A 14,923-nucleotide genomic window follows, 5' to 3' on the forward strand; every position below is an offset into this window, starting at 1 on the left:
TAATTATGGGCCAAAAATATACCAGGGACCATTGTTGCAATTTAGCAGATTAATGGAGCAAGTTCCAGTGCCCAGGGACACTCCCTGGTGCTACTGATATACTGGGATAGCCATAGCCTCAAGGAGCCTTCGGACATTACAGCAAATATACTGGGCCACAGTGGACTTACATCAGTTCTTTCAATAAAAATGTAGCTCCGAGAGCTTTGCTGCAGCTCATTCCCAGAGCTCAATCCCAGAATCACAGTCAGACTGCAGCCTTCCTAAACACATAGTCGTGCAAGGGCTTTTAAACTTGGCCATCAAACCTGTAAAGAGCCTTCACTTCATTCTTTCCCATTGCAAAAAATGAAGTGTTGACAATGTATTCTGGAATGTCCTCTTCATGCAGGTGATTCGCAACAGGTTCTTTATGCCTGTGTGTTTTGATGCTTTCAGCTATGTTGACAGCTGCAGGTCACATTCCAGTACTGGCATGAGCCTCTGGGTGAGCCTCCTAACAGCACTTTGCATTTCAGTCTAATACTAGGGTAGTTTGGGTTTGATGAGCTATATTTTTCAGGATAAAAGGAAAAAAAGAACCAAACAGAAAACTAAAGTGTAATTTCAAGTTTTCTCTATAATTTTCAGCTAGATGATAGGCCACTGAAACTATGCATCTGGCCAAGGGAATTTTCTCACAATTTGTAAAATTTCTCAGATGATTTAAAAATACTACTGGTGTAAAAATGCATAGCCTTTGACATCCACGTATTTGCTATTGCAATTAAAAGCCAGAAAGGAGTTGCCTCCATTTTGATAAAATTAGTCTGGAAAAAAATTTGACTTTTAATATCCTGAGATTTGAGCTGCTTCCAAGCCACTAAAGTGGATATACATGCTTCGTGATCATTCAGCTTTTCCACTCTTTAAAGACACAACTGAGGTTCGTTCCTCCAGGAACTTCCAAGGACGCACAGAGTTTTGTGAGGCTAGTATAACGTCCCCGTTCCCATGAGGAGGGGAAATCAACAAAACTCTAGGACACCATTTCCCACAGTCCTACAGCACTCAGTCTACTTCATGTTGAGGAGTCCCTTAAACTGATGCTAGTGGAGAGGACTTTGACAAAATTTATCAGCTATACTTATCTGACAGAAGGGAGCAGAAATGGAGCTGCTTTTCTAAAGCCATTAGGTTTTTGCACATGTGGCCTTAACCGTCATTGGAATTGCGAAAACTGCCACTGTGGATGGACTAACTCATATGCAGTAGTTTTTTATAGGGAGGTTGAGGCATGTTATTAGTTCATTGGTGGAAATGTTCTCACTTGAACAATTTTAGGATTTTTTTATTCCATCACTGAAATGAAAAGTTTCTCTAGGAATTCTGCTCTGTTCTCAGTGCAGATACTAGCAACTGCAGTCACCAGCAGGCAGAGCTCTGAGTTTTGCTACTTTTGGTTAACATCAGATACAGCAAATTTTTCTTTGGGTTTGTTGGAACTATTTCAATTAAATATTACAACTTTATGTGTCAACAGAATTGTTAATTGTTATGCTATTCTGAAGAATCATTCTCCAGATCACTGCACAACATAATGCTCTTAGTTGCTGAACTTACCAGGTTTGCTCTTAAATTGTATTATTAAAGTTTGTCTTAAAAGTCTGTTTTAATTCTTTGTCATGTAAGTTTAATGCATGATGGTGGATTCTCCAGCTCTCAACCTAGACCAAGAGTCTTATCTTTTTTAAATGATCTGTCCCCCACTCCATGAAAACGAATAAATGAGTATATTCTTCCCAACTAGGTTTTACAACGTATCAGGAATAGATGGTCTCTAACATTAGCTGTAACATTAATGAATTTTTAAGTCATGTGCAAACTATGGATGTTCTAATGTTACAAGGTACTAGTTGAATAAGTAGTAGAATTTGCATGAAACTACTTGATTTTCTCTTGAAAGTAAATTAAAGCAGAGAGATCTGAAACAGAATTCTGTTTCTTTTCTGTGGCCCAGAGGTTAAATAAAATGCACATATACTTCCTCTTTTATGACTAATACTATGATAAATTAAATCCTGCTTCAAAAATTGGTATGCTTACCCCATAAACAAGTTCTCCCACCATCCCATTCCAGATTTTTGTCTCTGGATCCCTTGCTCCATATTTTCCATCAGGAACAATGGCAATTTTGTACTTGATACCAATATGTTTTGCAATTTCTGACGCCAGATCTACACAGTATCCTTCAAACTTGTCATTCCCTTCAAACGTATCATGGTTTTTCTTGAACATAACATATGGGGCTTCCTATAATGAAAGAAGTAGAACTGTAAAGGAGAAGTATACAGAATATACTCTGAAAAGTAACATGTCATCTACTGACTGAGCGACACACATTTTATCAAAAGTTCATGGATAGTATTAGCACATTTAAATTAAAATGTATGAACAGAAATCCTTCTGGAAAGATATACTACTTACACTATAATTTGGCTTATACATTTCACAAGATTTACGAGCTTTACAAATTATAAACACAAAAACTATCCAAGAGGACACATAACTTTTACTTTGTTTTAAATGAAAGACCTTAGTGCAGTATATGCTAAATTTAAAGGGTGACTAAAGGTTGAACATGTACAATGCAAATGACTGTGGGATAATGCAAGATGTAATTTATACTTTTGACTTCAGTAAGTAAGCATATAATGTGGTTACTGTCTATGTAATTTCAGATGCACAGCCTGAATGATTTGCTTTCTTGGGGTTTAGAATGCATAGTTACTAGGAGGCTACATACATCTTAGTGAGAACACAGAAATACATTCTCAAGGAAACATGTATCTTCCCCTTTGAATGAACACTGCAGATTCCGCAAGTCTTTTATGATGAATCTAAGCAATATGCATGGACAAGAATGGTATTAAGCTGACACTGATTTTACATGCTGCATGAAAAAGAAGTACTAAAACATTTTGGGTTAGTGAGTGCCGTTGAAAGCAATTAAAACCTGTCTCAAAAAATGGTTCTTACATTCCCTGTGTAAACCATTCTATCACAACAGTGAACATGATGTGATGGGAAAAACAAGGTCACACTGGGAAAACAAGGTCACATTTTTCCTTTTTTGTTCTGTGTGGATTCAGACTTTAGCAATTAGTATGTAAAACTATACTTTCTGGTGGTATTTTAAATTACTTCACATAATTCATAGTCATAGGCAGTTCCAGATAAAATACTTGTCATAATGTCACCCTTTGTTTCAATTTACATTACAAAATATGGCAACTTAAGTTTTCTCCGTGCTGGCACTGGAGAATGTTGTTTTTCTGACACTAACCTTGGTAGTACTCTGCCATATTTGTATCTTTCCTACATACATAACTAGTACAAAAATAAAAATAAAGGTAAACGTGTAGTCTGAGAATGTCTGCTTCCTTGAAACTACGTCAACATCAGCTGTAAGCAATAGCAATTTTGTAACCTCTGTTAGGTGTTTAACAATGGACGATACATGGCATGAATAAACCAATTCAAAAATTTTTCAGTGTGTCAGGTAAATTTTTCATTTTGGTTACCTTTTCTCCACCCAGGAGAAGAATTTGATAGGCAAGCCTGAACAGTATCTGTAATTTACTATTATAAGGTGAAAAGGCAGAGAAATAGAAAAGAGAGAGATTATACATGGGAGGCACTATTCCCTTTTCTTATGTTGGTTTATCTCTGAGGTAACTGTCCAGGACCCACCTCCCTATAAGGATGGCAGAACGGAGCTTTGCGTAATGTGAGCGGAGAAAGTTGTGTATTTTATTTACTTCAGTGTGACAGAAAGGTCCCAGATTGAATTCAAGACAGTTTGGGAATAGGGAAGTGCTAGTGTTTCATTAAGGACAGAGTCAGGTTCCTAAGTACTGCAGGAATGTTTCACTCTCTGGTGGATTCCCAGAGCACCTCTCCTCCCATCGTCTCCTTCTTACGTTATTCTCTGCTATGGACATACCTCTTTGGGCCACAATCCCTGAGCAGCACTTCAGTGCTGGAGGCCATTGATGCATTATGGCCATCACTTCACCTAAGCAACCACACAGCATAGGAAAGTGTCCACACTGATACCTCCAAAGTCAAACTCCTTCTGACTACCTGGTTCCTTGACCTATATATAAATGTCCAGAAAAATCTGAGGGTGACAACAGCAGATGATTGTTGCATTTCTTGAGCACATAGCTACGGCTGCTGCACGGCCAAGGACCACCAAGGACTTCTAAAACTGGGGCAATCACCAAACAAGCTGTTGTCATCCTGAGGCGTGTGGCCAGGGCACTGAGAAGACCACTGAGCTACAGCATTCACTACGCACTGTAATCACTGCCGTGAGGCAGGGCAATGCCTTTGCCCGTCCAGAGTTTGTATCTTCAGAGGAAAACTGCTGACTATTACCAGCAGCCTGCACCATTTCTTGTATTAATATCCCCAGTTAAATCAGCTTAATCTCAGCCACCTTTCTTCCAGAGGGAAGGAGGAAGAGGAGCAGGGAGAAGGAGTCTTGCCCGCTCTTTGTAGTAGATCTTGATTTTGGGAAGTATTTTGGGCATATAAATAAAATGTTCCTCCCTCATGTAGGCTTTTTGCTCCCACAAGAGCAAAAGCCAAAATCTGCGTCTTTCTACATCTGTTATTTCACAAAAATGATTAAAAATAAAGAGGTGTAAAATTTTATGTCTCCTGACTGTGATTTAGCCAACTGCTATCTAAAAATGCAACCAAGTTTGTCCAGTATCCTGCATTTGTGGACTCTCCTTACAAGCTTCAGTTACATTTGGTTGCTGCACCTCAAAAGCAGTTTTGTTTTTCAAAGACCAGAGTTAGTGACTGTTAGCTCTTCTAATTCAGCCTTTCTTATAAATCTCAAGCCAAAGTCATAAAATTAAAGTCACACCAGGAAATAATAGTTCTGGAGAGGGACACAAAGCAGACACGCACAGAGGAGGCCAGGTCAGCCTGCTCCTTCTCCCAAAACCCAGACACTGTGCTTCTGCCTTGCACCTTACCACTGACAGGGCTGCTACAAAAAAGCATTTAAACTGCCTCTGCACAGCAAAGCAAAATGAGGGATGCCTTATTTTTCCTGTTAAAGGCTAAATAAAGTTCAGCCCTCCTCCCCATGAGTTCTGTGAGGGAACGTTGAGAAGGGAAGCAGGGGAGTCCAACACTGTCCTTGGCAGGTACAAGCAGCAGTAATCCCATCCAATGGAGGGACCACGAAATGAGAAGTCAGAAAACATGGTTTCTGGCAGGGATCTGTTGGGTGACTTAGGGGAACCATGGGAGGTGATTCTGCCCCTCTCCTCCACTCTGGTGAGACCTCACCTGCAGTACTGCGTCCAGCTCTGTGGCCCCCAACGTAAGAAGGACAGGGACCTGCTGGAGCAAGTCCAGAAGAGGGCCACAGAAATGATCCGAGGGATGGAACACCTCTTCTATGAAGAAAGGCTGAGAGAACTGGGGTTTTTCAGTCTGGAGAACAGAAGGCTCTGGGGAGACCTTATTGCAGCCTTCCAGTAATTAACGGGGGCTTATCAGAAAGATGGGGATAAGGGGTAATGGTTTTAAACTAAAAGAGGGCACATTCAGACTTGATATAAGGAAGAAATTTTTGACAATGAGGGTGGTGAACCACTGTCACAAGTTACCCAGAGAGGTGGTAGATGCCCCCTCCCTGGAAACATTCAAAGTCAGGCTGGACAGGGCTCTGAGCAACCTGATCTAGTGGAAGATGTCCCTGCTCATTGCAGGGGGGTTGGACTAGATGACCTTTAAAGGTCCCTTCCAAAGCAAACTATTCTATGACTCTATGGTTCTCTGCCCATCCAATTCTCTTTCTACACACTCTGACCATACTGATTTAGAGCAAAATACAGCAAGGAACATCTCTTATAATGCAATTCTCTTATAGAATAAGGTAGTACCTCTTGCTGTGACTGCTTTAAAAGAAGCAGCAATTGAGTGAGATCTTCCAGTGTGAAACAATGCAATTAAAAATAATGGGAACACCTACTACCTTTTGCTGACTATGTTGTCTTTTTCCTCCTACCTGTTTTACACAGAATAAATAACATTTTATTTAATTGTTGTGCCTGCTTTACCTGCCAAATAATAAGAGATGTATTTTCAAGGTAGAATTTGATGCAGGGGATGCGGGTGGGACTGAATGTGGCTATCTGGTAAAGATTGTTTGCAAAAAAAAAATCAAATAGTAGCACTAGTTTTAAAATACGTAAATTTCAGACTTTGGGGGTATTTCAAACCAATGAGGTGTGCAGATGTTATTATAATAACATCAGGGCCCTGAAAGGCAAGTTTTACTGGTTTGCTACCAAGCAACTTAGATGAACTTGTAAGGTCACACTGCAAAGTCAAGAAACATCTGAATTGATCAATAGCATGTACTCAGCCATATCTTGATGCTCTTTTCTATCTGTGGCACTGAAAAGGATGATTTTTTTTCTGTACAATCTATTACAATAGCATTTTCTAAATTAGTAGTAATGTTAGTGTAACCATGCTAGTCTAAAGGTATAAGAGATGCAAGATATCTATGGAGGGGTAATATCTTTTATTAGATCAGCTGAAATAGCTGAAAACAGTAGGCATACTTTTTCACCATTTCCAGTTATAGCATCTTGTCTAATAAAAATATTACTTCTCCCCACCATCTTTGGATTGATTACATTTTTGAACTACAAACTCAACCTACTGATGTAAAACATGGGTTTGACTTACTGCTGAATGAAGTTTAACACCACAATATTTGCAGGATTTCAGCTGGTTAATAGTATTCTATGGGGTAGTGAATCAAAGAAAAGTCCACATTGAAATGATTAATGACTAGCGCAGAACAGATATTTGAAATGGTGCAAGCTTTACTTATATAATTCACAATTTTATAACAATACTTAACATTTGTAAATACAAGTTGATGTCTGCAACAATTACCTTTATAGATGTAAACAAATCATTCCACCACATTGCCACAAATTCATGTGTACAGTAAAATGCTCACAACTGATGATTCATACTATAAGGGAAGCTGGAGAAAGTAACTAACGCAAATACCAAACAGATCTATGTTTGGCTTTCCTATTCTGAAGTTAATTTCAAAATCTTTAAACATTGTAAAAATAATTTGTAAACGTGACAAATATTTGTGCAAGGAAATGTCTCACTTTTAGAACAAGAGTGGCACACATTATTACACTTTATTCTGAAAAAACACCTTCTGTAGATGTCAATAGAAGGTTTTTTGCTTTTGTGGTTTTGGGTTTTTTTTCTGAATAAAGTGTCCAGGATTCGGTTTGAAGTCTTTATTATTATCATGCAACAAACTTCAATTTTTTCTCCAGTCTAATAAAGAATTTAATTAATAAAATTTCGAATGAAAAAATACTTTTTTGTTATGAGAAAAGAGGTTATAGTTAGAATTTTTGAGGTAAGACTCCATCAAGAGTTTATCAGTCAAAACAATGAGGGTGATTCTCAGTCATGTAATGAATGTGTCTATCATCTGAGACACCCTAAGGTAGCCTGCTTGACCTCCAAGTGCCGTTCTGCAGGTCCTTTGTGCTGCCCCTTTAGGGATAGGTCTGATATCCTCAGTGCTAGGCATCCACCTATGGGCCACTGAATCAATTTCTACATCTCTGTGGACTTTGATGAAAACTTACACACTTGGGGCACAACTCATCCCACATGCCTGAAACAACATACAGTAGCTGAGACATCCACATGGAGTGGCTGTATATGGTGTAAAATAGGCAAGTGTCATCCTGACAGTGTAAGAAATGGGGGCAGGCAGTACATCCTAGAGCATCTTACATGTCACTGAGTGCTTGTAAGTGGGCAACTGAATCAATACCCTTTGTAAGGTCATCTACATTTAGGTGACTCAGTCTTGAATTGGGTCCTGTCCTTGAATCTTAATCTGCCAACATCAAGACTATCTCGTTAAAATACTGAGCTGGAAACCACAATGCAGACACAGCTCATTGTACATTGAGCTTTGGTTCTAAAGGATTTTTATGTTTTTTTTTAAGTTTTGCAATCTCAGCGTAGGTACAGAGTTGGCTGAATCATGAAAAGGATTAGAAAGTTTGGAGTAGTCTTCCCAGCCTATTCTCCTATGTTCTTCCTCAACATCTTGTCACCATATTTCTCAACTTGCTAAATTAGAGATGATCGTTCTTCCTAGCTAAGTCACTCACTTTACCTTAGTGTTAGAGGAGGGCTGCACATGGCGTCCCTTCTTCAGTCATACAATGAGCCTACTGCGCACTTGGAGGTCCCAAGCCCCCCCTGGAGGGAATGCTTCTGCACACAGGTAGAAAAACTGTCCTTTCCAGAGGGCCAGATGTGCAGGAGGCTGTGCATCACATGGAGTGCAGGACACAGGGGTCTACCATGAACTATAAAAGCAGGGCTGCGTGACAGCTGGTAGAGTAAAGCTGCCCCTGCTGCCACCTCTCGCTGGGCTGCTCCTTCACCACATGACTAATACGAGATAGGTTGAGTGCCTATGCACTAAACTAAAACTGTAAAATAAATTCTATGTGCTCTCACTATATTACAAATGAGCATAACATTTTGCCAAGTAGAAAACACTGTAGTAAGTTCTTTGAGTCCACAGCTAATATAAAATGCATCTTCTATGCAATAGCCATACAGCCACATTACAGCAAAGTAAGCATAGAGACATAAAAACTGAAGTGGGCAAATCAACTTGTGCTATTTGGCTTCAGGCAAAAATTAAAGCGAGCCATGCTGAAAACTTGTAAACTTTCCATACGCTGCCACGACACCTGTCTTTGAAGACTGAAAAGCCTGACTGCAGGTTGCAGAAGCTTTTCAGTTTAAAGTTGGGAAATACGCATGCAACCAAAAATATATGTGTCATCTACAATGGTTCAACTTCCCTTCAATGTGAAGAGGGCTGTGAAGAGGTCAAAACGTCTCTGTCTGGCATGTGCAACATGACTATAATACAGAGAAGAGCAAAATAACAGAATTCTGGAAGTTATTCTAGTTAAACATATCTTTGCTTTGTGTGTGTGATCACATGCTCGTGGATGCTAAAGAAATTGCCCTAGCAGGCCAATATTAAGAATCATGGTTCTAATCTGCCTTCAGCATCATGTGTGCAACTCCCAGCGGCGTCAATGGGAGATGAGCATGATAAGGCAGAGTTCACCATATATTCTTATTCAAACCAAATTCTGATATATTTCTCTTGCACTGTGATTTTGAAACATCGAAAGGGGACACTTCTGGTCAAGCAGCAGTGCTGCTTTCAAATAATTGCATTTATCCCCAAATGACATGCTGCATCAACACAGGGCATGCTTTGGAATATTAATTCAGTTTTTGGTTTTGAAAATGATCCCACCAGCCCTTTCAATACAGGGACTGGAAAAGTTCTTTTGAAGATAACATTTATTATTATGCACATCAAAATGCTTCAATGCAAACAGGACAGGCAAGGTAACACATTTTAAAAGCTTTCTTGTTTTCCTTTTTTTCCTTTCTGGCACACAGGAACCTTTTATATTACTTTTTATTATTTTTTTTTACTCGCTTCTCCTAAGCTTGGAGCTATTTATGGAAATTACAGTATTCATGTATGGTAGCTTCAGTCAAAGATATCAGGATTGGTATGAGAGGAAAATTTCGACTGAAAGCTTGTTATTCACATCGTTCTCTTCTCAGCTTGGCAAAGTTGAAGGTTAACGTCATCTGTTCTAGACATTTCAGATTAGTCACAGAACTTTTCTTGGTGGTTCAGTGCCTGGTCATCCAGTCAGAGGAACAGTAATCCATATGGAAAAATTAGCTCAATGCTACTACACTGGTGGTTAATACTTGAGCCTTAGTTAGGAATGTTCGCAGCATCTTGGGACTCTTTTCTTCCTTGATCAATTTCTTAAAATAGGATTCTTCATCAGAGGCTGAAAAGAGGAGGACTGTACTGAAGTATATTTTTTTTTCCATCACCAAGTCTTTTTTTTTTTTTCTTAGGAAAAAGATACATATATTTTAAATGTCCCATGCAAAAAAATAAAATAAAATAAAAAGTTACACAGTTTGGTTAGGAGTTACATTCTGAATTCCTGTATAGTACTTTGGTTGGTTTGCTTCTTCAGCAGATAAGAGATACTTAGCATATAAATGCTGATACACACTGCTGGAAAACTAGTAACTAACTGAATTTTTGAGTAAGAAAATGTCATGACACTTTCCTTTGGATTATTTTCAACTCTGTGTTAAATTAGAAAAATTATTGCTTAATAACACATGCAGAATATTCCTACCCACTTGAGACACAGCTATTCTAAAGGGTTAAAATGTCTTGTTTAAACGAAGCAGATGAAAAGGGCAGTGAACTGAGATGTAAAATCTTAAAAGCAGTCAGGTAAAGGTCACCCTTTGCCAGTTGGCTTTGACAAACATCAGCTTAAAAGGGCATGTCTGACTTCAGAGGGAAAATTGTTAAGTATTTTGTTTAAAATACAGAATTGCAAGAAAAAAATGGTTTTGAAAAACTAGGCATTGAAAATGTAAATGAATGAAGCAACCACATTCTCCACACCAGTAACACTGGAAAACCAAACCCCAACTCTATTTAGATTTAACTAAAATGGAAATGTTACTGAAATGCTGAATAAGCATATTATGAAATATGTTCAAATACATTTGCTAAATTCATGTTTTCATTCACAATTGCAAGCAGATAATCCAGTTCTGATTGGCTGACTGAACTATACTACTTCGAATTTTAGCTCTTGCTGGTGTTATTTTTGAATTTATAATGTATCAACTAAAAGGGACACTGGCATTACAGACATCTCATTTTATACCCTCTGTTTAATTCTGTCATTCAGAGGTTTTGGGTTTTTCTTCCAGTTTCTTGTGAGTCAAGATTTATCAATTAGAGGTTGAAATAATTCACTTATATTTCTGAGACTTACTTCAGTAAAAAATGAAAGAGACTTAATACAGGAAAAAAATTACCGCAACTCAATTTTAAAAACCTGATTTCAAGTGAATCGTTACATTAAATGTGTACCAAAAAAACTCTGTACAGACATGATAGTCAAGATAATTAAGACACATGGCTCTCACCCTCCCACTAACCTAGGAGCTGCCAGACTAAATTAGACCATAACTACAAATGAGATTGTGTCACACACGAGTATAAGCATTAAACAAAGAAACACCTTACCAAAATTGTAGTGACAACTACTGTTCTATTCTCAATGGCTGAAGTGTCATTTCCAAGTGTAGGTTCATGCTGAATCAAAACTAGTTTATCCATGTCATTCCAGTAACCCACCTGCAAAACAAAATGGATATAATTTACAGTAGAAAAGTCTACATTCTGTATAATTACAAATATAAATGATGATAAGAATAGAGTAATCCAAAGATAAATTTGTACCAAAGTAAGTGCTGTCACTCTTAGGCAGGTGCCTGGTGGTATGTATCTAACACTTTGGGTATACCATCTTGCACCACTGCTGCACAGTTAGACCTGGTATCACTGCCACTCAGCTGTTCCTGAACGATCTGAGCTACTTACTTCAAGGCACAAGTTAAATCCCATTTTCAGTAGTTTGAAGCCTTTCTAGGGCATAAATCAGATACGAGAATTTTTGTTCTCTACAAGGAAATTTTCATTCACTAATGCTCCAGATCTCCTGTGCTTAGGCAGAAGAGTGAAAGACGTCTGGATGACAGCTTTGCAATTCAATGGCTGATCTCAATTCCCTGCTCCATCGTCGGCCTCCCAGGAGACCCCAACACAGGGACTTACAGGCTTGTTCCACTTAACTGCTGGCACTGACCTTCAGTACCTACATTAGGAGCCCTGTTATTAAAGTTTTCTTTACACCCACTGGACAGACAGGCACCACCAGGCAGTGACTCAGCTCACGTAGGATAAGCACCCCCCGAGAAAAGTGCTTGCTTTCCCCACTGACTCTAAAGCATGGTGAGAGTGACTTCACTCTAAAAGTACCTCTGGTAAGTGCCTACAGGGAGGTGGAACAAATCAGGTTTTCTTCTCGGTGTCTGCATTTAGGCTGCCACAAGCCTTCCCAGAGCAGCCTGAAGGTGAAACAGCTGCCTTTGTTCATTGCTGGCGATGAACTATTCTAGAGACAGGCTTGAATCACTCATTCTTGTATTCCCATGGAGAAAAAAAGTAATCAAAAGTGGTATGCCTGCAGCCAGAAGCCTTCCCTTACATACAGACATCACTCACTGTGGCACACACCTCTGTACTCAGTGCAGCCTGCAGCTGCGCCCTGTGCATCGGTAGGGATGCTGCCGGGCACAAGGTACGAGTCAACACCCTTTCCTGGGAGGGCCCAGGGATGCAGTGCTTGCTATAAGAACAGACGGGATGAAGGCAGCTTGAGAAAAGGAGGTTCCCCTTCAGACTTTCATTGATGTTTTTGGAAGTGTCTCAATGAACACTTATAACTTCCCACTCACCCCCCAAAAATCCCCACAGGCTATATACTATGTCTTTGGATGGCCAAAAGAAGATATGAGACCTAAAATACTTTACTGTTCTTTAAATCCTGGCTATTCAGAATCTCACAGCACGCTCATCTCCTCACTCCATGTGGTGACAACATGTGTAGTATCTGTATCAGCAAGTGGTATTTCTGGATTTAGAGTTCTTTCCAATCATTTAATGTTGCCCTGGGTGAAGTTAGGTAGGAAAGGTAACTCGCAAGGCTTCCTGGGAATGTTGTGTGCATGATGTTCCAAGTACAAGGCGGATGTCTATGAAACAGCAAGTAGTTCGTGACAGTGGTCCCTTGTCTCACTCTAACTGGGTGATGTCTAATTCCACCTTCCCACCCATCCTTTCAGCACACCAGACACAGGTCCCTTAGCTGAAGCTGCTCTCACATCTAACATGGGGCTCACTAGCAAACACCCTCCCTTTTCTCCTTCTTGCCATTCTCTTTTCTATAACCAGGTCGTGGTTGTCTGTGGACCCTCTGACATGGTTGCTGGGGAATGGGTCAGTGCCTCTTCCTCTGACCCAGTGCTGACAGCACTCAGCTCCGTGTCAAACGGACAACATAAACACAACCATGTCAGTAGAACAGTGTTCTAATCCCACCTAAAGGGGCTCTCCAGGCTGCTGAGAAACGAATGAATTAAGAGACTGACGTTTTTTCCCAGGAAAGGTGCAGACAGTGGCAGTGATTTTAAAAGGTTCCTATCAAAGAAATGCAATTCAAGCCAGCACAGCTCACTTTTTAGAAACACCTGGGGACCAGTCAGCAGCAACTCCCCCTTCCCTTCTTTCACAGAATCACAGAACCTTTAAGGTTGGAAAAGACCTTCAAGATCATCAAGTCCAACTGTTAACCTAACACCACCATGCCCCTCTTCCTTGATTAATTAGGAGTTCATGAGACCAAGAGCTGGGAGAGAGGAATGCCTTGTCTACCTTGCCAGAAGAGGAAAGGGAATTTTAGTGGAAAGCAGGCTCCGGACAGAGCGCCAGGGTACTGTCAGTGCCAAAGGACAGTCTGTGCCTTGGATGAAAAGACTTCAGTGTGATGGAAGCTGGCTAAATGATCAGATCAGTTATGCAGCCAATATTATTTCTAACATTACTGTAGAACCCAGACTAAAGTTCACCATCACATAGGATTCTGCCTCCATGACGTCAAGAAACATTTTGTTCAGATCAATGCAGTGATGTGATATGAGAGTCTAGAAGTGCACGGGAGTGCTTTTGGTTCCTGGTCTCATAAGCATTAAAAAATCCTGTATATTCTTAAAACAGCCAAACCTCCTCTTGATTTTTATATTTACTATTTCATTAATTTCCTTTCTGAAAAAGAATTATGGAGAGGCAAGTCATTTCAGCAGTCCCTAGAGCAGTGTGCAGACACACTCACCACAGCAGTGAATATGCATTTCTGAGAATTACAAAGACATGAAGTAATTCAATATGAGTATGAGTGAATATGAGTGAATTTTTTTTCTATTATTGAAGCAAATAAGCACAAACTGTTCCCATCACAGCGTCTAGTATATTTAGTCTTTGCAATCGCTATTATAGCGCAGGAGCTCTGATTTAGGTGTCTGAAGCTACCAGGAAGCTTCAGCATTGCAGATACAGTGGAGAGGGAGGTTTTCTTCCTAGTAGAATGCCTTGCTAACAAATATTCTTTTTCATCCAGACAACCACAGAGTCATAGATACAATTGATAACTGAAAATGTCAAGTTCCTGTCACAAACTGTGACCAGATAAAGGCAGAATATGTACACCAAAACCTGGCAGTTTGGGAAGCTCATTATAATGGTGAATGATTGTTTTTCATTGTGCGATTCCTCACTGCTGAAAAGTTCAGAAGGAAAGCAGAAAACGAATGATGTACAGTGTTATAACAGTGAGTACCATATGAAAATGCAGACAGAGATAAAGGCGGATTTTGAGGAACGGCAAGCATTCTTTAAAGGGATTTTAGTTTGTGTGCATGGATGTGAACTTGCATGTGTGCATCTCAAACCTGCGATAAAGTAACTCTGGGACTGGATTATTGAAATATATAAGATATATAGAATCATAAAATCATTAAGGTTGGGAAGGACCTTTAAGATCATCAAGTCCAACCATTAATCCAGCGCCACCATGTCCCCTAGACCATGTCCTGAAGCGCCACATCCACACGTTTCTTGAACACTTCCAGAGATGGTGACTCCACCACCTCCCCGGGCAGCCTGTTCCAATGCCTGACCACCCTCTCAGTGAAGAAATTTTTCCTAATATCCAATCTAAACCTCCCCTGGCGCAACTTGAAGCCATTTCCTCTTGTCCTATCACTAGTTACTTGGGAGAAGATGCCAACTCTCTCG

At 39.8% G+C, this 14,923-nt stretch overlaps 1 protein-coding gene across 1 annotated transcript; it reads right to left on the bottom strand.

Annotated features, from left to right (window-relative positions):
• Positions 1-2,085: 2,085 nt before the first annotated feature.
• GRIA4 (glutamate receptor, ionotropic, AMPA 4) lies at positions 2,086-13,722 on the bottom strand (the record flags this gene model as incomplete). Its single annotated transcript, XM_010286265.1, has 3 exons — positions 13,675-13,722; positions 11,255-11,365; positions 2,086-2,292 (listed from the first exon to the last, which is right to left on the bottom strand). Coding segments are annotated over exons 1-3 (366 nt in total), but the record flags the coding sequence as incomplete, so codon positions are not given.
• Positions 13,723-14,923: the final 1,201 nt, after the last annotated feature.

The sequence above is a fragment of the Phaethon lepturus genome, unplaced genomic scaffold (assembly GCF_000687285.1).
Source record: "Phaethon lepturus isolate BGI_N335 unplaced genomic scaffold, ASM68728v1 scaffold2314, whole genome shotgun sequence".
Lineage (NCBI taxonomy): Eukaryota > Metazoa > Chordata > Aves > Phaethontiformes > Phaethontidae > Phaethon > Phaethon lepturus.